This window comes from Mustelus asterias, chromosome 7, assembly GCF_964213995.1.
Source record: "Mustelus asterias chromosome 7, sMusAst1.hap1.1, whole genome shotgun sequence".
In the NCBI taxonomy this organism is placed as follows: domain Eukaryota; kingdom Metazoa; phylum Chordata; class Chondrichthyes; order Carcharhiniformes; family Triakidae; genus Mustelus; species Mustelus asterias.
Window position 1 is genome coordinate 131,737,123 of NC_135807.1, and position 24,194 is coordinate 131,761,316.

The 24,194-nt window shown below is 44.8% G+C and overlaps 1 protein-coding gene across 4 annotated transcripts in view; it reads right to left on the reverse strand.

Annotated features, from left to right (window-relative positions):
• The window catches only part of nfatc1 (nuclear factor of activated T cells 1), a 300,700-nt gene that overhangs the window by 256,888 nt on the left and 19,618 nt on the right, over nt 1-24,194 (reverse strand). For all 4 annotated transcript variants that reach the window (XM_078216846.1, XM_078216844.1, XM_078216845.1 and 1 more), the window contains exons 2-3: nt 14,190-15,333; nt 4,322-4,481 (exon numbers count right to left, since the gene is read on the reverse strand). In XM_078216846.1, coding sequence (XP_078072972.1) covers nt 4,322-4,481; nt 14,190-15,333 — 1,304 coding nt within the window. The remainder of the gene's footprint in view (nt 1-4,321; nt 4,482-14,189; nt 15,334-24,194) is intronic.

Here is a 24,194-nt window from a genome sequence, read left to right on the forward strand (position 1 = left end):
GCTGGGTGGCACGGTGGTGCACTGGTTAGCACTGCCGTCTCACGGCTCCAGGGTCCCGGGTTCGATTCCCGGCTTGGGTCACTGTCTGTGTGGAGTTTGCACATTCTCCCCGTGTTTTAATGGGTTTCCTCTGGGTGCTCCGGTTTCTTCCCACACTCCAAAGATGTGCGGGTTATGTGCATTGGCCATGCTAAATTGCCCCTTAGTGTCCCGGCATGCATAGGTTAGAGGTATTAGCGGGGTAAATAATGTGGGGGGATGGGGCCTGGGTGGGATTGTTGTCAGTGCAGACTCGATGGGCCGAATGGCCTCCTCCTGCACTGTAGGGTTTCTATGATTTACGAACAATATATGTATTTCACATGCCTATAATGCATCCAAATTAAAATTCTCCTCCAAGAATAAATTGAACAGAACATTCATCAGAAATGTCAAATGCAAACAGAAATGGTAAAATATTTATTGTATCATAAAAGTTCTACAGTGCAGAAGGAGGCCATTTGGCCCATCGAGTCTGCACCGATCACAATCCCACCCAGGCCCTATCCCCATAACCCCATTCACCCTGTTAGTCCTCCTGACACGAGGGTCAATTTAGCATGGTCAATTAATCTAACCTGTACATCTTTGGATTGTGGGAGGAAACCGGAGCGCCTGGAGGAAACCCATGCAGACATGGGGAGAATGTGCAAACTCCACACAGACAGAGAGTGACCCGAGCCGGGAATTGAACCCGGGTCCCTGACACTGTGAGGCAGCAGCGCTAACCACTGTGCCACCGTGCCGCCCCTGTAAATTATAAATTTCATAAATCTTAATAACTGCAGCGCAGTATACTACAGCAAGCAAACACAATTTTTTAACCAAGTATGTCATATTAGATCCTGGAATGAAACCACAACAGCAGGAGAGGTTTTCTACATAATACATTATGATTTGTTCATTTATATGTGGCACTTTTATGAAATGCGCATTTCTAAATGAACAAGGAAGATACAAATCACACTTTGCTCAGCCTGTATTAAATGTACACTAATGAGTAAAGGAAGATGTATAATTAACTACTTTGAAGGGCAGAGTGAAGAGTTGCAAAATGAGCTGGAAGCTTCAGGACTGTGGGTCAGATAAGCCACAGCGAGAGAGATGCCAATACACTTCTACCTCACACTTAAAGTCATAAGTAAAAAAATGCTGCTTTTTAAGACAGAAAACTATGGTACTAAATGAATAAATAATACCAGTTCAGAAATTTGTGCCCGTCATTACAGTGTACAGAAGAGGGGTCTGATCATAGTAATGATTCACAGTGACTACATTAGAAACTGTCCCTTTCTACTCAATTTCCTGGCCAGAGGAAATAACTTATCTGTATTTACCCTATTGTTGGAAGTCAACACTATTGTTAAGAAAGCCCACCAATACCTCTACTTTCTCAGAAGACTAAGTAAATTTGGCATGTCTGCTATGACTCTCACCAACCTTTACAGATGCACCACAGAAAGCATTCTTTCTGGTTGTATCACAGCTTGGTATGGCTCCTGCTCTGCCCAAGACCGCAAGAAACTACAAAGGGTCGTGAATGTAGCCCAGTCCATCATGCAAACCAGCCTCCCATCCATTGACTCTGTCTACACTTCCCGCTGCCTCGGAAAAGCAGCCAGCATAATTAAGGAACCCACGCACCCCAGACATACTCTCTTCCACCTTCTTTCATCGGGAGAAAGATACAAAAGCCTGAGGTCACATGCAACCAACTCAAGAACAGCTTCTTCCCTGCTGCCATCGGACTTTTGAATGGGCCTACCTTGCATTAAGTTGGTCTTTACACCCTAAATATGACTGTAACACTACATTCTGCGCTCTCTCCTTTCCTTCTCTATGAACGATATGCCTTGTCTGTATAGCGTGCAAGAAACAATACTTTTCACTGTATACTAATATATGTGACAATAATAAATCAAATCAAATCAAAGTCTTGTGATGCAGTGGGTAATGTCCCTGTCTCTGTGCCAGAAGCTGTAGGTTGAAGTCCCACCTCAGGACTTAATGGTCAAGGAAGATGCATTCATAACATGGCCAAACAGGTTAAGTATCAACCTTGCAAATGCTTCTCACACATCAGTGGCAGGAGATAAGGGCAGGAAAGATTGCTGGTCAGCTAGTTGATGGAAAGAATGGTATAGCCTCTGCCATCACTATTCAGAGTTCCACACTGCAGTGTGTATGCTGCCACAGTAACTCAGACTCTCCGAGTGAACTGTAACATGCCACCACCATCTCTCCTATTGAATCATTTTAAACACTGCAATTTAATCACCTCTCAGCCTTCAAAAGACAAGAGAATAGAGCCCAAGTTTATTCAACTGCCCTCATAACCAAAACTTAAAATCCCTGGTGTCATCCCAGTGAATCTACACTGTATCCCCTCCAAAGCCAAGATACAGTTCTCTTCCTCAGGTGCAGTGTCCAGACTTGAATGTGATATTTCAGGAGGGGCCTGACCATACCCTGAGCAGGTTAGTGTTAAAGAAAGAGTAATGCTTAGCTGTTAATTTACTCAGCACCTTCTCCCTCCAATTTCCACCCTCACTAGATTTTCTCCTTGCTACCACTTTGCTCTCGTGCTCACATTTCTGTCCTCGGCCTGTTGCTATGTTCCAGAGAAGCCCAATGCAAACTGGAGGAACAGCACCTCATTCTTCCATTTCGCCACATTACAGCCTTCTGGAGTCAACACTGAGTTCAACAACTTCAGACCATTAACTCTCTCCTCCATCTTGCACGTTCCCCCGCTTCCAGACTATAAGCTGTTCTCATGTGTTTGCTTTCAGGCAGCACTGACCATTATCCTGCCATTAACATATTCTGCTACTTTGTTTTCAGGCAGCACTGACCTTTATCCTGCCATTAATGCATTCTGCTATTTTGCTTTCAGACAGCACTGACCTTTATTCTGCTATTAACACCTATCTGGATCAATGCACTGTTCCTTTACTACCATTCCCACTTTCTTTGCCTTTTGTTCCATAACATCATTATAATTTCATCTCCCCTGCCCTCTAACCTATCCGTGTCCTTTCTGCTCCACCTGACCCTCCCCATTTTTAACAGAAGTAAAAAACCATCACATGTCTGCCTCTCTTCAGTTCTGAAGAAGAGTTATATTGGACTCAAAATGTTAACTCTGTTTCTCCCTCCACAGATGCTGGTGGACCTGTTGAGTTTTTCCAGCTCTTCCTGTTTGTATTCCATCTTTAACATCCTGACACTGATCATCAGCTCATTCTGCTGTGCTATCTGCTTAATGTCTGTTTTCTCAGGGATATATATCCTACTTCGGGAAGGAAACCTGCTGCCATTTCCTGGCCCATATGTGACTCCAATCCCATGCCACTGTGACTGAATCCTAACTGCCCTCTGAAGTGGCCTGACAAGTCCTCGGTTGCATAAAACCATTGACAGTGGTTCACACAGCCAGCCCATCACCATGTTCTCAGGCCAACTAAGTTTGGGCAATCAATAATGACCTTATCTCAATATAGGGCCATAAGATGTGGGAGCAGAAGTAGGCCATTCGGCCCATCAAATTTTCTCCGCCATTCAAGGCAATCATGGCTGATCTGATATGATAATCCTCAACTTCACTTTCCCGTCTTATCCGCATAACCCTCGATTCCCTTACTGATTAAAAATCTGTCTATCTCAGCCTTGAACATACTGAATGACCCAGCCTCTACAGCTCTCTGCGGTAAAGAATTCCACAGATTCACTTCCCTCTGAGAGAAGAAATCCTCCTCATCTATGTTTTAAATGGGTAACCCCCTTACTCGGAGATTATGCCCTCTGGTGCTAGACTCTCCCACAAGGAGAAACAACCTCTCAGGATTGACCCTGTTAAGCCCCCTAGGAATCTTATACATCTCAATAAGGTTGCCTCTCATTCTTCTGAACTTCAATGAGTACAACTTATTCTCTTCATATTAAAATCCCTCCATAACTGGATCAACCTAGTGAACCTTCTCTGAACCTTCCAATGGCAGTATACCTTTCCTGAGAGATCAAAATGGTTCACAGTATTCCAGGTGTGGTCTAATTGGCGTCTTGTATAGTTTTAGTAAGACTTCCCCATTTTTATACTCCACACCTCCAGAAAGAATTCAGATCAAAACACAGGTTGCTTCCAAAAATGGAATTGTTAACGCACCAAAGGCACGTAGTCCACACATTCTCTTAGACTAAGAAAAAGTGCTTTATGAGCTAACAGAGTGGAGATCATTCACAATCTGAAAGAAAAAAGGATGTATTTATATAGCATTCAAACCTGCACAATAGGGTGTCCCCCACCAGATGCTTTTACAGCTCCTCTACTGCCTTCTGTCTCGTAATGTGCTCGATGGTGTGATTTTGGCTGCACTTCGATCTCAAGCTCATATGGTCCTGAATGGAATGGCAACTGCCAGTCAAGGGCAGGCAAAGAAGGGCTGAAGACAGGAAATACATTACAATTAGTGATCTTGCCAATCTGCTTCAACCACCCCAAAATAACTTACTATATCCTATTACACTCTCTGCTTAGAACCATAGAATCATAAATGCAGAAGGAGCCCATCGAGCCTGCACCAACCACAATCCCACCCAGGCCCTATCCCCATAACCCCACCTATTTACTCTGCTGACCCCCTGACACTAAGGGGCAATTTAGCTTGGCCAATCAACTTGTACCGCATATCTTTGGAGTGTGGGAGGAAACCAGAGCACCCGGAGGAAGCCCACGGAGATGCAGAGAGAATGCGCAAACTCCACACAGACAGTGACCCAAGGCCAGAATCGAACCTGGGTCCCTGGCACTGTGACACTGCAGTGCTAACCCTGTGCCGTCATGCCGCTATCAATGTGACATTGCTGCTCCCCATGCCAACAGTTCTTCTCTATAAGTGAGAGTTATCTCTCTACATCAGCTGGGATGGCACGGTGGCACAGTGGTTAGCACTGCTGTCTCACCACACCAGTGACCCGGGTACAATTCTGACCTCGGGTGAGTGTCTGTCTGTGCGGAGTTTGCATGTTCTCCCCATGTCTGCGTGGGTTTCCTCTCACAGTCCAAAGATGTGCAGGTTAGGTGGATTGGCCATGCTAAATTGCCCCTTAGTGTCCAAGATGTGCAGGTTAGATGGATTGGCCATGATCAATGCGCAGGGTTACGGGGTTAGGGCAGGGGTTTGGGCCTGGGTAGGGTGCTCTTTCAGAGGGTCGGTGCCGACTCGATGGGCAGAATGGCCTCTTCTGCACTGTAAGGATTCTATAATTATAAATCACTAGCATATGCAGCTAAAACTCCTGGGCTTCCCATATAGGGTTGGCTTCCCCTGCTGCAGGTGAAATACCATCGGGGCAGGATGAGGCCCTTAATGGGCCACCTAAGGCCTACCCTGCCCCCGACAAATATTATTCAGGTCAGGGCAGGCTGGTAGGGAAAGCTATCTGCTGGATTTACATCTCAAACCACCTTTTGAGACACCAATGTGGGAACATAAAACGCAGCCCAAGATAGCTGTCACATGTTAGGCTGCACCATATTTGCTCAGGATGTTATCTCCATTAAATCTTCAACAATTAATATCCCAGTAAAATAATAAAATTATATTTAATAAGTAATCAGCAGTTTTAACGCTCCAATTGCAAATTTAAAGGGTTTCAATCATCTTAGTAGGTTTACTGCACTACTAGATAATGTAAGACTCAGGCTGGAACTCTCTGACCTCGCCCGCAGCTGGGATTCTCCGGTCCCGCTGCTGTGAATGGTGATTTGGCTGAGCGCCAAATTCTCCATTCTCGTTGGCAGCGGTAGTGGGGTGTGTGAGACTGGAGAATTCCAGCCTCTGTCTCTGCTACTGGGGGCGAGGGGGTGGGGGGAGAAGTGGGGGGGGGGTGGGGGGGGGAGCAATTTCAACGAGTCCATGCTTAAGCAGAACTCGATATCATGATAGTCCATCTTAAAACTCAAAACTTTCATTTAGCTCTCCCTCAGTTCATCTGTGGTATAGTCTCTTTCAAAACTTTTTTTTTTCTCTTCCTTAATTCTAATACTATTTGCCGCGCATTCTCATGTTCAGAAGTCAGGTTTTACAGAGTCTATATGATCTTGCACATTTCGGTTTCTCTTTCCTGGGTAGGGTGCTCCACAATGCTGATACCTTTTCTGAAGAAATTCTTAAAGTGACTCCCTTTGAAAAATGTGATTAGCACTGGCACAGAATCCAAAATTACTTTCTACTGCAATCGTACTGCTTCAGTCACTTCAGACCATCTGATAAGTGTAACCAAGTTTTGGATAGATGGGCAGCATCCTTATATCTGATCTTGTGCATCTTAACAATCTGTTATCTGTATCCGAATGTATGGGTGTATGTCTGATGTGCAAAAAATATTTTTCATACCATGAGTGGTTCAGGTCTGGAACTCACTGATTGGAAGGGGAGGTGATGGCCAGGTGGTATTATTGCTAGACTATTAATGCAGAAACTCAGCTAATGTTTTGGGAATCCGGGTTCAAATCACCGCCATGGAAGGTGGTGGAATTTGAATTCAATTAAAAATATCTGGAATTAAGAATCTACTGATGACCACAAAACTGTTGTCAATTGTCATAAAATTCCGTCTGGTTCACTGATGTCCTTTCAGGAAGGGAATCTGCCATCCTTACCTGGTCTGGCCTACATGTGGCTCCAGATCCACAGCAACATGGTTGACTCTCAACTGTCTTCCAACTAGGGATGGGCAATAAATATTGTAAGAAGTTTAACAACACCAGGTTAAAGTCCAACAGGTTTATTTGGTAGCAAAAGCCACACAAGCTTTCGAGGCTCTGAGCCCCTTCTTCAGGTGAGTGGGAATTCTGTTCACAAACAGAACTTATAAGACACAGACTCAATTTACATGAATAATGGTTGGAATGCGAATACTTACAACTAATCCAGTCTTTAAGAAACAAAACAATGGGAGTGGAGAGAGCATCAAGACAGGCTAAAAAGATGTGTATTGTCTCCAGACAAGACAGCCAGTGAAACTCTGCAGGTCCACGCAACTGTGGGAGTTACAAATAGTGTGACATAAATTCTGATTCTAGGATCGCATGATAAAGACTCAGGAGGAAAAAAGCAGAAATATTTATGTGAAATAGTGTGACATAAACCCAATATCCCGGTTGAGGCCGTCCTTGTGTGTGCGGAACCTGGCTATCAGTTTCTGCTCCGCGACTCTGCGCTGTCGTGTGTCGCGAAGGCCGCCTTGGAGAACGCTTACCCGAATATCAGAGGCCGAATGCCCGTGACCGCTGAAGTGCTCCCCAACAGGAAGAGAACAGTCTTGCCTGGTGATTGTCGAGCGGTGTTCATTCATCCGTTGTCGCAGCGTCTGCATAGTTTCCCCAATGTACCATGCCTCGGGACATCCTTTCTTGCAGCGTATCAGGTAGACAACGTTGGCCGAGTTGCAAGAGTATGTACCGTGTACCTGGTGGATGGTGTTCTCACGTGAGATGATGGCATCTGTGTCGATGATCCGGCACGTCTTGCAGAGGTTGCTGTGGCAGGGTTGTGTGGTGTCTTGGTCACTGTTCTCCTGAAGGCTGGGTAGTTTGCTGCGGACAATGGTCTGTTTGAGGTTGTGCGGTTGTTTGAAGGCAAGAAGTGGGGGTGTGGGGATGGCCTTGGCGAGATGTTCGTCTTCATCAATGACATGTTGAAGGCTCCGGAGGAGATGCCGTAGCTTCTCCGCTCCGGGGAAGTACTGGACAACGAAGGGTACTCTGTCCACTGTGTCCCGTGTTTGTCTTCTGAGGAGGTCGGTGCGGTTTTTCGCTGTGGCGCGTTGGAACTGTTGATCAATGAGTCTAGCGCCATATCCTGTTCTTATGAGGGCATCTTTCAGCGTCTGGAGGTGTCTGTTGCGATCCTCCTCATCCGAGCAGATCCTGTGTATACGGAGGGCTTGTCCGTAGGGGATGGCTTCTTTAACGTGTTTAGGGTGGAAGCTGGAGAAGTGGAGCATCGTGAGGTTATCCGTGGGCTTGCGGTACAGTGAGGTGCTGAGGTGACCGTCCTTAATGGAGATGCGCGTGTCCAAGAATGCAACCGATTCCGGAGAGTAGTCTATGGTGAGCCTGATGGTGGGATGGAACTTGTTGATGTCATCATAGAGTTGTTTCAGTGATTGTTCACCATGAGTCCAAAGGAAGAAAATGTCATCGATGTATCTAGTGTATAGCACCGGTTGAAGGTCCCGTGCGGTGAAGAAGTCTTGTTCGAACCTGTGCATGAAGATGTTGGCATATTGAGGTGCAAATTTGGTCCCCAAGCCCACGGATAACCTCACGATGCTCCACTTCTCCAGCTTCCACCCTAAACACGTTAAAGAAGCCATCCCCTACGGACAAGCCCTCCGTATACACAGGATCTGCTCGGATGAGGAGGATCGCAACAGACACCTCCAGACGCTGAAAGATGCCCTCATAAGAACAGGATATGGCGCTAGACTCATTGATCAACAGTTCCAACGCGCCACAGCGAAAAACCGCACCGACCTCCTCAGAAGACAAACACGGGACACAGTGGACAGAGTACCCTTCGTTGTCCAGTACTTCCCCGGAGCGGAGAAGCTACGGCATCTCCTCCGGAGCCTTCAACATGTCATTGATGAAGACGAACATCTCGCCAAGGCCATCCCCACACCCCCACTTCTTGCCTTCAAACAACCGCACAACCTCAAACAGACCATTGTCCGCAGCAAACTACCCAGCCTTCAGGAGAACAGTGACCAAGACACCACACAACCCTGCCACAGCAACCTCTGCAAGACGTGCCGGATCATCGACACAGATGCCATCATCTCACGTGAGAACACCATCCACCAGGTACACGGTACATACTCTTGCAACTCGGCCAACGTTGTCTACCTGATACGCTGCAAGAAAGGATGTCCCGAGGCATGGTACATTGGGGAAACTATGCAGACGCTGCGACAACGGATGAATGAACACCGCTCGACAATCACCAGGCAAGACTGTTCTCTTCCTGTTGGGGAGCACTTCAGCGGTCACGGGCATTCGGCCTCTGATATTCGGGTAAGCGTTCTCCAAGGCGGCCTTCGCGACACACGACAGCGCAGAGTCGCGGAGCAGAAACTGATAGCCAGGTTCCGCACACACAAGGACGGCCTCAACCGGGATATTGGGTTTATGTCACACTATTTCACATAAATATTTCTGCTTTTTTCCTCCTGAGTCTTTATCATGCGATCCTAGAATCAGAATTTATGTCACACTATTTGTAACTCCCACAGTTGCGTGGACCTGCAGAGTTTCACTGGCTGTCTTGTCTGGAGACAATACACATCTTTTTAGCCTGTCTTGATGCTCTCTCCACTCCCATTGTTTTGTTTCTTAAAGACTGGATTAGTTGTAAGTATTCGCATTCCAACCATTATTCATGTAAATTGAGTCTGTGTCTTATAAGTTCTGTTTGTGAACAGAATTCCCACTCACCTGAAGAAGGGGCTCAGAGCCTCGAAAGCTTGTGTGGCTTTTGCTACCAAATAAACCTGTTGGACTTTAACCTGGTGTTGTTAAACTTCTTACTGTGTTTACCCCAGTCCAACGCCGGCATCTCCACACAATAAATATTGGCCAGTCAGCGATGCCCGTGTCCCACAAATGAATAAAAGAAAAGTGGGGTGGAGGCAGGTTTCAGTTGAGGTATTCAAGAGGGCATTTGATGATTACTTGAATGGAAATAATGTGCAAGGATATGGGGGAAAGGCAAGGGAATGGGATTAAGTCACGATGCTCGTTTGGAGAGCCAGTGCAGACACAATGGTCTCCTTTAGTGCCATGATAATCTGGGATTCTGTAAGCAACCTGCTTCATTACTGGACTGAAAAGCCTCAAATTACTCGAAGGCTACATGTGAGAAATTAATCAGTTGCCATACAAATGTGAGGTAATGCATTTTGGAAGGTCTAATACAGATAGGAAATATACAGTAAATGGCAGAACCCTTAAGAGTATTGATAGGCAGAGGGATCTGGGTGTACCCGTACACAGGTCACAGTGGCAACGCAGGTGGAGAAGGTAGTCAAGAAGCATACAGCATGCTTGCCTTCATTGGCCAAGACATTGAGTTTAAAAATTGGCAAGTTATGTTGCAGCTTTATAGAACCTTTGTTAGGCCGCACTTGGAATATAGTGTTCAATTCTGGTCGTCACACTATCAGAAGGATGTGGAGGCTCTGGAGAGGGTACAGGAAAGATTTACCAGAATGTTGCCTGGTATGGAGGGCATTAGCTATGAGGAGAGGTTGGAGAAACTTGGTTTGTTCTCACTGGAATGACGGAGGTTGAGGGCTGACCTGATAGAAGTCTACACGATTATGAGGGGCATGGACAGAGTGGATAGTCAGAAGCATTTTCCCAGGGTGGAAGAGTCAATTACCAGGGGGCATAGGTTTAAGGTGCAAGGGGCAAGGTTTAAAGGAGATGTACGAGGCAAGTTTTTTTACACAGAGGGTGGTGGGTGCCTGGAACTCGCCGCCGGGGGAGGTAATGGAAGTAGATACGATAGTGACTTTTAAGTCTGGACAAATACATGAATAGGATGGGAATGGAGGGATATGGTCCCTGGAAGGGTGGGGGGCTTTAGTTCAGACGGACAGCATGGTCGGTGCAGGCTTGGAAGGCCGAAGGGCCTGTTCCTATGCTGTAATTTTCTTTGTTCTTTTTTCATACAACTGAGCAATGTTTATATTATATATAAAATGTCCTCAAAATGGGCAGTAATATTCACAAATAACAAATGTGAGGAGCTCCAACATCCACATTCCCTCTCTTGATTTACTACATGAATTGCACAGACTTATTTCCTACTGAAACTGGTTTATTGGTTGAAACAGAAATACATTTCTAGACTTTTACTATATTATTAAAATATTGACAACATTTAAAGTAGTTGTAGTTCTCATTATATGAAAGCCTCACTTTGTACATTCTGGAATTAATTTGTTACAGTTTCAGATTTTTATCATTTGAAAATTATTCCTGTCAGGTTTCCAAAGGTTTGCCTTTTAAAAGTGACTGTTTTTACAACCCACTTGACTTGTGTTGGCTTTGCAGGGTTCTGAAAAACTCTTTCAGCTGGGAAAGCAATGGCGTAGTGGTATTGGCACTGGACGAGCAATCCAGAAACTCAGGGTAATGAGGGGAGACCAAATTGAAGTAGATAAGATGATAAAAGGCATGGATAAAGTAGACGTGGAGCGGATGCTTCCTCCTGTGGGGCATTCTAGGATGAGAGATCAGTCTTAGATAAGGGGTAGAAAATTTAAAACAGAGTTGAGGAGAAACTACTTCTCCCAAAGGGTTGTGAATCTGTGGAATTCGCTACCCCAAAGGTGCTGTGGATGTTGGGACAGTGAGTAAATTTAAGGAGGAGTTAGACAGATTTTTAATTGGTAATGGGTTGAAGGGTTATGGGGAGAAGGCAGGAAAATGGGGGTGAGGAGCATATCAGCCATGATTGAATGGTGGAGCAGTCTCAATGGGCCAAATGGCCTAATTCTGCTCCTATATCTTATGAACATATTAATGCTCTGGGGACCTGGGTTCGAATCCCACCATGGCAGATGGTGAAATTTGAATTCAATAAAAAAAAAGCTGGAGTTAAAAGTCTAATGATGACAATAAAACCATTATCGATTGTTGTAAAAACCCATTTAATTCACGAATGTCCTTTAGGTAAGGAAATCTGCCATCCTTACCCGGTCTGGCCTACATGTGACTCCAGATCCATTGCAATGTGGTTGAATAATAAAAGCCCTCAGAGATGGGCAATAAATGCTGGCCCAGCCATGAATGCCCACATCCTATGAACAAATTTTTAAGAATTTGAGATGGTATCAGATGCCTTCTACCAAATATTATTTTCATTTCCTATTCGATAGCAAATCACAATGGACTAAAATATTTCCATAATCCAAGTGAATTAAATGTGAAAATGGTGTTATAAATTATATCAATTTAATGTATATTATATATACACTGTATATCAATAACCAAAGTGTTTGCATTTTTTAAAAACGTTTATCATCCTTAATTTTGACAAAGGGGAAATGAATTTGTCCTCTAACCTATCAATTTATAAATGAAACTTAAACATTTCCCAGGAAACACAAGACTCTTAAAAAATGAAAAACATTGATCATTTGAGAACCGTCAGTTCCAATATTAACCACAAACAATTGGATAGTGGGGAGATCTTCATATTCATTCTCCACAGTTCAGTAATCTTTTGGCTAATTTTTGTTCATTCATTATTAATGACTGTCCCAGATTACATATCATCACACAGATGGGTTTATTTGGGTGGTGAAGACAGATCTTACAAAACAGAAATGATTTTAGTATTAGCTTATTTATTAGTGTCACAAGTAGGTTTGCATTAACACTGCAATGAAGTTACTGTGGAAACCCCCTAGTCGCCACACTCTGGTGCCTGTTCGGATACACTGAGGGAGAATTTAGCTTGGCCGATGCACCTAACCAGCACGCCTTTCGGACTGTGGGAGGAAACCAGAGCACCCAGAGGAAACCCACGCAGACATGAGGAGAACATGCAAACTCCACTTGGACGGTGACCCAAGCCGGGAATTGAACCCGGGTCCTTGGTGCTGTGAGGCAGTAGTGCTAACCACTGTGCCACCGTGCTGCCCACAGCAAAGACAGTTACACCACCTACATCTTAGCAAATGGAATGAGGGAGAAGAGTGAAGGGATGTAGGGATGCTCAATGCGGGATTAATTCCTTCACCAAAATGTTACTCAATATTTTTCTTTGTAATTAAAAGGATTTTGAGGCGCTTCTCAGAATTAAGCAGGAAATAGGAGAGCTTCGCCTCACTGAATGACAAAATTATTTACAAAATAAAAAGTTCAATATTTCAAAGGAATTCCCAATGAACAGAAAGCAGTCATTAATGATCTGGATTTTTTTGGTAAAATATATGGTCAGGCGAATCAGAAAGTTGCTGTCCAAGTTGCCCTGCTCCTCCTGAAGACGTGCGACACAGATTTCCCCCTCAGAGGCTCACTGTTGAAACACATGAAATGGCAAGACATTGCTGACTTATGTGATAGACACACCCTACATGTACCGGAAAAGGTGAGGGCCCATTCCAGTGTGAGTGAATTTTCAACAGTGCTCTGAGCCTTGATTACTTTCAAACAACCTCTCTGGTAGTGAAAAATTACTTTGAGAAGTGTGAGGTCTCATTCTTTCAGACTGTAATTATTGTTGGAGATATTAGGAACTTAAACATTTGAACAATTTTAAAAAAAATCTTATCCCTCTCTTTTCATCCCGTTTTCATACTCTGTTTTGTTTTCTGTGCACGGTTTAGCATTGAATTAAGCATTCTCATTGATACTTCCTGGTTTAAACTCTGCATGGCTCAGTAAGGATTGGTTAAGGACATACACTGTTGCTTGCCACTATTCACACAGGTCCCAGATCACCTGCAATGGGTGCCATGCCAGAATAACTATCTAATTTTCCAAATCCCAGTGCAAAAGCCAATAAAAAGTTCGTGGGCAAGTGTACGTGCAATAAATAGTAACGAATGTGTGGTTGACTGCATACAAAAGCCTACACGAGAGGTGGGCAGAACCATTTTCAGCTATACATCATTTCTATAAACTTCAGTACTATGAAGGGGCAGCAAGCACTGCTGTCTCACAGTGCCAGAGGCGCAGGTTCAATTCCCGGCTTGGGTGACTGTCTGTGCGGAGTCTGCACTTTCTCCCTGTGTCTGCATGGGTTTCCTCCGGGTGCTCCGGTGTCCTCTCACAGTCTGGTTAAGTGAATTGGCCATACTAAAATTCTCCCTCCGTGTACCCGAACAGGTGCCAGAGCGTGGAGATTTTTACAGTAACTTCATTGCAGTGTTAATGTAAGCCTATTTGTGACACTAATAGATAAACTGAAAGCTTACTTTGGGACAGTCAGAGGTTGCAAAAGCCTCTGTATAAATGCAAGTTTTCCTTCTTATGAAAGTCTGCCACTTTTCAATGTTATTTGTGTAAAGCTAGCTACAGATTTAGCATGGTCTGGGAGTAAAGAATCATAGATTTCTACCTTCCGTACCTGGCAAAGGATGATGATGATGATGGTGATGACACAGATTTCGGTTTAGCCCATGGGTACGGATGCTGAGGTACTGATAAATACTGTTCACAGAAAGTTTCTTTTTTGATAAGAAGGCAAGATGCAGGAAATTCTTCTTGCAATGGGTCTCCAGATGGCGAAAAAGCACTTTGTTCATCGTTCCCTGGTTCAGGCTTGAGGGACATTGAAGGGTTTTGGTCTTGTATAGTTCTTCTTGGGGATTTGACAGGAATACTGTCATTGATATCCATACAAGTGTCAGTGGTGAGCGCTGTGATGGCCGCGAGAATTGCAGAATTGTACTGGTTTCCGCTCCCCGACCACGTTTCCTCAGTCACGCTTACCCGAGGGGAGGCTTGCGGCGAGGGGGTCCGAGAATGGTGTGGTGAATAGGACGGTTGGCGGTAGTATCCGCCGTTGAACGAATGCCTTCTTTTACCACAAGGAGACGGCGGCCTCGACGATGGCCTCGAGGTTGGCCGTGGGCTCAGCCAGTTCTCCTCGGTGATACTCGTTCTGGGCGAAGTGCCGGGTGAATGCCTCGGTGAGTTCCAAAGGGTGCACGCGGCTTGCCCGCGAGGGAATCCTTCCTCGTGGGCAGTGCCCTTGGGGGAGACACATGGCGACTGCCAGGGAGAGGTCAGTGGAGAGGTATCATATGGAATGGAGTAACTGGATTCAGATGCTTCAGAGTGGCAACTTCGAGAAGAAAGACTGCTTGCTGGGCTCAAGCACGAAGGATCTCGGTACACATCTGCATTTGGTAAAGTCAGGGTAACTAGTGAATTGGAGCGCTTGCAACCAGAACCATTCTCAAGTCCATCTAGCTCCGTTTCACCAGTAAACTGATTATGGCCAATATGTATTCCTGGATAAGGAGTAATTTCTATTCGTGGACTCTCAAGAGCTGGAGCACCATTTGGTCTTATGTTTGGAGTCAAGTAGTAGTTAGGAACTCCACTGTCAATGTTTGCCCCATATCCCATCATCTGGTTTGCTGATGGCAGCAAAGAAGCCACTGGACTTGAGGTCTGCAGCCCATGACAGGATATTGGTATGGATGGATTTACCACACCTGTAGATGGAGTGACTGTAACATGTGGTGAAGCAAAATTGTAGGCTTCTGTGAAAAAAGAACGATAATAATTCCATTAAGCATGTTTGTTTGAAAGAAACTTTTGCAAATACAAATAAAAGCTAAATACACAAATGTAACAGTTAAGAAGTCTCACAACACCAGGTTAAGATCCAACAGGTTTATTTGGAATCACGAGCTTTCGGAGCGCTGCTCCTTCATCAAGTGAATGACCACAGTAGTATCCGTACTCACTTGATGAAGGAGCAGCATTCCAAAAGCACGTGATTTCAAACAAACCTGTTGGATTTTAACTTGTTGTGAGACTTCTAATTGTGCCCACCCCAGTCCAACACCAGCATCTCCAACCCATGGCTACATTCATAGAGGAGGAAAGGAGATGGTGCAGAATGTAGTGCGATAGTCATAGCTAGGTTGTAGAGAAAGATCAGCTTAATATAAGGTAGGTCCATTTAAAATTCTAATGGCAGCAGGAAGAAGCTGTTCTTGAGTCAGTTGGTACGTGACTTCAGACTTTTGTATCTTTTTTCCGACGGAAGAAAGGTGGAAGAGAGAATGTCCTGCTGCTTTACCGAGGCAGCGGAAAGTGTAGATGGAGGTAATTGAAAGTTATAAGATCCAAAGGTTTTCTCCCAACTGCTTTAAATGAGTTTAGCACTTGTTCAGCCAAAACCGAATAACTTGCCATTTAGTATTTTGTGGTTTATGGGGTCTTACTGTGCACAAGTCGATTGCTCTATTTGCTTACATTGCACCTTAAGTGTAATTTATTAACCGCGAATTGCTTTGGGACACTCGGAGAAATGCTTTCCAACATCAATCCCGAACCCGCATTTTTCCCAGTTTGTGTCTCCTCGCCCTGTGGTTTAGGTTGAACTTGAAGTAACGCTCAAGATTAATTCTTTTGAATCCCACTACGTAAAAGGAAACAGCCAGAATCAATATTAACAGTTTTCTCACCTTCAGAGTGTCCCAGAGCAATTCGCAGTTAATAAATTACTCTTAGAGGTGTAGTTCCTGTTGTTACATGGGGAAAGAGAGCAATTGAAATATGAACAGCAAGCTCTCAGAAAGAGCTGTGTGGTTGATGACCTGTTATTCCATGATCGTGATGTTGGTGAAGGGAGAACCCAAGACATTTCTCAGGACACTGGGAGAACATGGCTGTGTCTCTTCAGAGCTATGCAATCTTTTGTATGAACAGGCAGATGTGCCCCTGGTTTAACGCCCAATATCTCATCCTACCTAAGATAAGTGATGAGTGGTGTACCTCAGGGATCAGTGTTGGGACCGCAATTGTTTACGATTTACATAGAAGATTTGGAGTTGGGGGCCAAGTATAGCGTGTCAAAATTTGCAGATGACGCTAAGATGAGCGGCAGAGCAAAGTGTGCAAAGGGCGCTGAAAGTCTGCACGTTTCAGAAGAAGAGGAACGGTTGAGGACTCTGGGTGTGGACTCGTTAGAGTTTAGAAGGATGAGGGGGGATCTTATTGAACCTTACAGGATACTGCAAGTCCTGGATAGAGTGAACACGGAGAGGATGTTTCAATGTTTCCACCAGTAGGAAAAACTAGAACCAGAGGGCACAACTTCAGGCTAAAGGGACAATCCTTTAAAACAGAGATGAGCAGGAATTTCTTCAGCCAGAGAATGGTGAATCTGTGGAACTCTTTGCCGCAGAAGGCTTTGGAGGTCAGGCCATTGAGTGTCTTTAAGACAGAGATAGGTAGGTTCTTGGTTAATAAGGGGATCAGGGGTTATGGGGAAAAGGCAGGAGAATGAGGACGAGAAAAATATCAGCCATGATTGAATGGCAGAGCAGACTCGATGGGCAGAGTGGCCTAATTCTGCTCCTGTGTCTTATGGTCTTACGGTTCTTTGCAAAAGGATATAGATAGTCTAAGTGAGTAGGAAAGGGCCTGGCAGATGGAGTACAATGTTGGTAAATGTGAGGTCATCCATTTTGGTAGGAATAACAGCAAAATGGACTATTATTTAAATAGTAAAAAATTGCGATGTGATTCTGTGCAGAGGGACCTGGGTGTCCTTGTGCATGAATCACAAGAAGTTGGAATTCAGAAGAATGAGGGGGGATCTGATAGAAACATATAAGATTATGAAGGGAATAGATAAGATAGAAGCAGGGAGATTGTTTCCACTGGCAGGTGAAACTAGAATTAGGGGGCATGGCCTCAAAGTAAGGGGGAGCAGAGTTAGGACTGTGTTGAGGAGGAACTTCTTCACCCAAAAGGGTTGTGAATCTGTGGAGTTCTCTGCCCAGTGAAGCAGTTGAGGCTACCTCATTGAATGTTTTTAAAGCAAGGTTAGATAAATGTTTGAACAGTAAAGAATTAAGGGTTATGGTGAGCGGGCGGGTAAGTGGAGCTGAGTCCACGAAAAGATCAAACATGATCTTATTGAATGGCGGAGCAGGCTTGAGGGACCAGATGGCCTACTCCTGCTCCTAGTTCTTATGTTCTTATAAAAGTAAAATACTGTGGATGCTGGAATGTGAAACAAAAACCAGAAAATGCTGGAAAATCTCAGCAGGTCTGACAGCAGAGAATAGAGCCAATGGAAAGAGAATAGAGCCAATGGAGAGAGAATAGAGCCAATGTTTTGAGTCAGGATGACCCTCATCAGAGCTGAAGACAAGGAAACTAGGGCAAGGTTCATACTATGAGAGTGGGGGGGGCGAGGGGGGGGGCTGTATTTGATAAGAATGGCACAGACAAAAAGACAAAAGGAATTTAAATAGAGATAATAAAGGCTAGGAATGGTGCTAATATTAGTATTTACATCATTTATATTCCCTTTGTCTTTTTGAATAAAGATTGGGACATAGATATAAATGAGATTAAGTTAGAATCTGAAAAAGCCATCATAAGCCATCTACTGTTAAAGAATATTCAATGTATGAAACTGTTTATCATAATGGAGAAATCAGATATTCCACTAATAATTTTTCTTTTTTCAGGGTCAGGGAGGGTCAACAGTGGTTATGACCTATTTATTGCCCCATTAAAAGCTCCAATACATAGCATCATTCTTAAGGGATTTTTTTTAACAAAAACAAATGAGGTGAAAAATTGAAGTTCACAGCAATTCAGTGATTTCTAGATGATTTCCAACTGCAGAGATTTCAACAGTGAACCGTGTGGAGGAGTGAGGAATTACGGACAACATCCTCTCGATTTCCATGTTTAACTGCGCACGTCAGAAGTTGCTGTCAGTTTCAGAGTGATGACAACAAATGCTGGCAATTTCACCATTGTTACAACTGCAATTTCTTTAAACAGTTCCAGTACCATACCAGAACTATTTTCACAAGATAAGTGCAGTCGCCTGCTTAATAATTAATTCTCATGGGGATTTTAACGCCACTCCTTGAATGCAAGAATTTTACAAAACAGATTCGCTGGAAAGGACAAAGGGCGGCACAGTGGCACAGTGGTTAGCTCTGCTGCCTCACAGCACCAGGGACCCGGGTTCAATCCCGGCCTTTGGTGACTGTCTGTGTGGAGTTTGCACCTTCTCTCTGTGTCTGCGTGGGTTTCCGCCGTGTGCTCCATTTTCCTCCCACCACCCAAAAATGTGTAGGTGGATTGGCCATGCTAAATTGCCCCTTGGTGTCCCAAGATATGTAGGTTAGGATGATGAGTGGGGTAAATGAGTGGGGCTGCAGGGATGGGGCAGGGGGTGGGCCTGGGAAAGAGAGTCAGTGTCGGAGAGTCAGTGCAGACTGAATGGGCCAAATGGCCTCCTTCTGCACTATGAAAGTAATAATGTGAAGATACTGGCGGAGGCACAGTAGAAGTTCTCTGTGTCCACTGCGAGACTGATGGGGTCCATTTTGGTGGTGGGGCAGAAATTGAGCACTCGGCTGAGAATTAAGAAAGAAGTGAATACAAATGGACATCAATTTTGCATCTGGACAATTGCCACCCCACAGAAATTCAGTTAACTTGAGTCCCAATTTGGTTTAAATTCTTCATTTTCACAAGTAGACTTGTACAAAGCATTTGGAAGTAATTTGTGTTGTCTCTTTAAACCATGAACAACCCAAGTTTCCCTCTAATTCCATGTAGCAATCTTGGTTTTCCACAAAGAGGAACACAGTGGCACACTGGTTTACTCATCTATACATGAATGTAACCCAGACTTACTACTTCTTACATAAGCCAGGCTCCAGTCACTTTTATACTGGTACTGTTTTAGTTCAGATTCCCAGGGATCTTCATCTAAGAATGGCCTTGTGGCATTTCAGTGACTAAATCTGCCTCCCTAGCTTTGCTGGCAGGTCCAAGAGAACTTGAATCTAAAAGTTTACCACAGTAAAGCAGGTGGATTTAGTTTAAGTGTCAGAATGTGGTCCATGAATGGTGACTCCAAGAATCAAAATACAGCAGCACCAGTTCCTGGTGTGCACAACTCTACAGTACAAATTGCCCAAACCTTTATGTTGGACAATAAATAATCATCTGTGGAAGAAAATCGAGGAATTGTATCCCAAAAATTCCATACACAGGCCATGAGAAATGAAGATGTGCTTGAAATTGCAAGGGCAAAAAAAAACCCTTAAAAAGTGAGATCCAGAAAAGAATATTTCAGTAGTTCAGCCACTTGATCAGAGCTGGAAACCTGCAGAGGTCTTTTCTAGGTGACAAAGTCAAGAGGGAGAGGGAGAAGAAAGAGGGATCGACCTAAGCATAGTTGAATGACAGGCGAGCTACAGTGAATGTGCGGGAATGCCACGAGACAGACGAGTGTGACACACAGTGACAGCAGATTTCCTGGTAGGAATCACAGAATCCCTACAGTGCAGAAGGAGGCCATTCGGCCCATCGAGTCTGCACTGGCAGGGTGTTTTACCCAGGCCCTCATCCCCACCCTTTCGCCTTAATCCTATGTATTTACCACGGCCAATCCGCCCAACCGACACATCTTTGGACAATAAGGGGCAATTTAGCATGGCCAATCCACCTAACCCGCACATCTTTGGACTACGGGAGGAAACCGGAGCACCCGGAGGAAACCCACGCAAACACGGGGAGAATGTGCAAACTCCACATGGAGGATTACTAAAGGTTGGAATTGAAACCGGGTCCCTGGCACTGTGAGGCAGCAGTGCTAACCACTGTGCCACCATGCCGCTCCAGTAGCTACAATCTGATGCAGAGAGGTAATTCTCACTCATAGAAAAGAATTGTTGGCATGGAGAACAGCAATGTCACATTGATGCATAGTAGAGATGCTCTTCCAAGGTTAGTTTTCAGACATATTGTTGAGGCACACTGGAGAGAGCTTTAGAACAAATATAGCAGCCTGGTGATCTGGCAAGGCTTGATGCAGATAGCTGATGTAAAATGTAGAAAAACATTCCATTCTCAGTACTGACATTCCTCACCTTCCCAAGCATAGAAATTCACCAACTATTTTGACTTCTGGCGAGGGTGAAGCTGTACATTTTAAGGAATTTAGACTATTTGGGAGAACAGCATCAGTTACCAAGGTTAATCACCATGGGCTCATTCAGCTAGCAATTCTAGCAATAAAGATGTAATTTAATTTAGATTTAGCCACATTCACGTCAAAGAAGTACGTTTTTAGTCAACAATTTTGACCCTCAAAGGCATCAGTAGACTCCTGTGAAAATTAAACAGAGCGGCCCAAAGGCCTAGTGGTTAGCACAGCTGCCTCACAGCACAAGGGACCCAGGTTCAATTCCGGCCTCAAGTAACTGTGTGGCGTTTGCATGTTCTCCCCATGTCTACGTGGGTTTCCTCTGGGTGCTCCGGTTTCCTCCGACACTCCAAAGATGTGCAGGTTAGGTGGATGGCCATGGTAAATTGACCCTTAGAGTCCAAAGATGTGCAGGTTAGGTGGATTGGCAATGCTGAAGTGCCCCTGAATGTCCAAAGATGTATAGGTTAGATGAATGAGCCATGGTCAATTGCCCCTTAGTGTCAGGGAAATTAACAGGGTAAGCATATGGTGTTACGGGGATCGGGCCTGGGTGGGATTGCTGTCAGTGCAGGCTCGATGGCCGAATGGCCTCTTTCTGTCCTGTAGGGCTTCTATGATTCTATGAATCCCAAAGGCTCAAGCGACAGGTTTAGTTCCTTTAGACATCTTCAGCCTCAAGATCTTCAGATGTTTTTTATTAACTGGTTGGATGCTGCTTTTTTTTATTTAAGTGATTTGTTTTGCATGAACTTTTTAAGTGCCCATCACAGATGAAAGTTTCTGTAATAACACCACAGCAGAAAATTCCACATATTGATTCATACTTTAATGGAAAACGTACTTGTGTGCCAGTAATATAATGCACAGGAAAGAATTAACCCATCACCTACAGACACTTGAGGATGGATTTTAAGTTGGATGTTACTTTCCTGCAAAATAAGCTGTAAGTAAGTTGCTGATCCATTGGTTATAAAGAGGTGGAGATGCTAAAAATAACAATTTTATGTCACTTTCATAGTTATTGTTAGTCAGTTTGACTGGAGAGTTAAAGACATAGTCATGGATAATATCACACAGACGCCGGGATTCTCCCAAAAAAATTCTAAGTTCCCAACTTGCCGGAAAATGGGCGTAAATCTCGCTGTTTTTTTTAGCGTGATTTCCAGAATGAATCTCCGACACTGTATATCACAGTGTGATTCACTGTGAAATTCTGTGGGCAGGGCCTATTCCCGCCCAAGAGGCCAGCAGCATCGTGCTGAGCAGGCTCTGACAGATCAGCGTATGCACAGTGGCACACCCCACTGCCAGCCTCCCGATCGCTGGCCAGCCCTGCAACCCCCATACCCCCATCACTGGCCTTCCAACCCTCCACCCTTCGATCGCTGGCCTCCCGAGCCGGCCCCAATGTCCCCCTCCACCTGATGTGGAGATGCCGGCGTTGGACTAGGGTAAGCACAGTAAGAAGTCTCACAACACCAGGTTAAAGTCCAACAGGTTTATTTGGTAGCACAAGCCACAAGCTTTCAGAGCGCTGCTCCTTCATCAGGTGAGCCCACTGATGGACTTTAACTTAGTGTTGTGAGACTTCTTGCTGTACCCCTCCACCTGATGTGGAGATGCCGGCGTTGGACTGGGGTAAACACAGTAAGAAGTTTAACAACACCAGGTTAAAGTCCAACAGGTTTATTTGGTAGCTTGTGTGGCTTTTGCTACCAAATAAACCTGTTGGACTTTAACCTGGTGTTGTTAAACTTCTTACTGTGTCCCCTCTAGCTGGCCAGCCCCGATCTCCTGATCCACCTTCCCCCACCCCGGGCAGTCCCGACCTCTGCCTCCCCACACCCCCCACCTCCTCCCCCGGCCAACAATCCCGACCTTCCCCCAAACAGTCCTGACCCCCACCAAACAGTCCCAAACTCCTCTGGCAGCCCTGACCCCGCTAGAGCAGCGCATCGGGCTGGGAGAATTGCCCTCCATAGTATAACAGATTTGCAATTCATTGCAGGTCATAGAAAGGGGAAAAAGTCCAAGGAAGAGAGAGAAAATATCATCATTTTCATAATCATTAGGGCGGCACAGTGACACAGTGGTTAGCACTGCTGTCTCACAGCACCAGGGACACGGGTTCCATTCTGGCCTTGGGTGTTGAGCCTGCACGTTCTCCCCGTGTCTGCATGGATTCCCTCCAGGTGCTCCGGTTTCCTTCCACATTCCAAAGATGTGCAGGTTCGGTTGATTGGCCATGCTAGAGTGCCTCTTAGTGCCAGGGGTAATAGCGGGGTAAATATGTGGGGTTATGGTGGTAGGGCTTGGGTGGGATTGCTGTCGGTGCAATCGACGGGTTGACTGGCACTGTAGGGTTTCCTTGATTTGCATTTATATAGCACCATTCACAACCTCAGAATGCCCCAAAGGATTTCAGAGCCAACAAAGTTCTTTTGAAATATAGTCATTATTGTCATGCAGAGAAATAAAGTATGAATATTTCAGCCCCTGTCATCACACATCGATAACAGCTTTGATACCAGCAATCGCTAACAACACAAATGTGGACCGAGACTGCATCATCTATTTCACAAACAAAATGAATCCATAATATAACTTAAAATTAAGGCAGGAGAATGGGGATAGAGAACATACATTTAAGAAGGAATGAACCCATCCGTATACATTGCCTTTCACAACTGTTGCAATACTTTTGAAGCGTAGGTGTTGTTGTGATGTAGGGAAATACAGCAACCAATCTGGACATTCCAAGACCCTCAAACTACGATAAGATAAATGATCCCTGTCTACATCATCATCATGGATGAAGTGGAAATGGTCGAGAGCTTCATGTTTCTAGATGTCCAGATCACTAACAACCTATCCTGGTTCCTCCATGCCGACACTATAGTTAAGAAAGCCCACCAACACCTCCACTTTCTCAGGAAGCTAAGGAAATTTGGCATGTCCACTATGACTCTCACCAACCTTTATTGATGCATCATAGAAAGCATCCTTACTGGATGTATCACAGCTTGGTATGGCTCCTGCTCTGCCCAAGACCACAAGAAACTACAAAGGATCGTGAACGAAGCCCAGTCCATCACACAAATCAGCCTCCCATCCATTGACTCTGTCTACACTTCCCACTACCTTGGAAAAGCAGCCGGCATAATCAAGGATCCCACGCACCCTGGACATTCTCTCTTCCACCTTCTTCTGTCGGGAAAAAGATATAAACGTCTGAGATCACGTACCAACCGACTCAAGAACAGCTTCTTCCCTGCTGCCACCAGACTTTTGAATGGACCTATCTCGCATTAAGTTGATCTTTCTCTACATTCTAGGTATGACTGTAACACTACATTCTGCACCCTCTCCTTTCCTTCTCCTCTATGTATTCTATGAACGGTATGTTTTGTCTGTATAGCG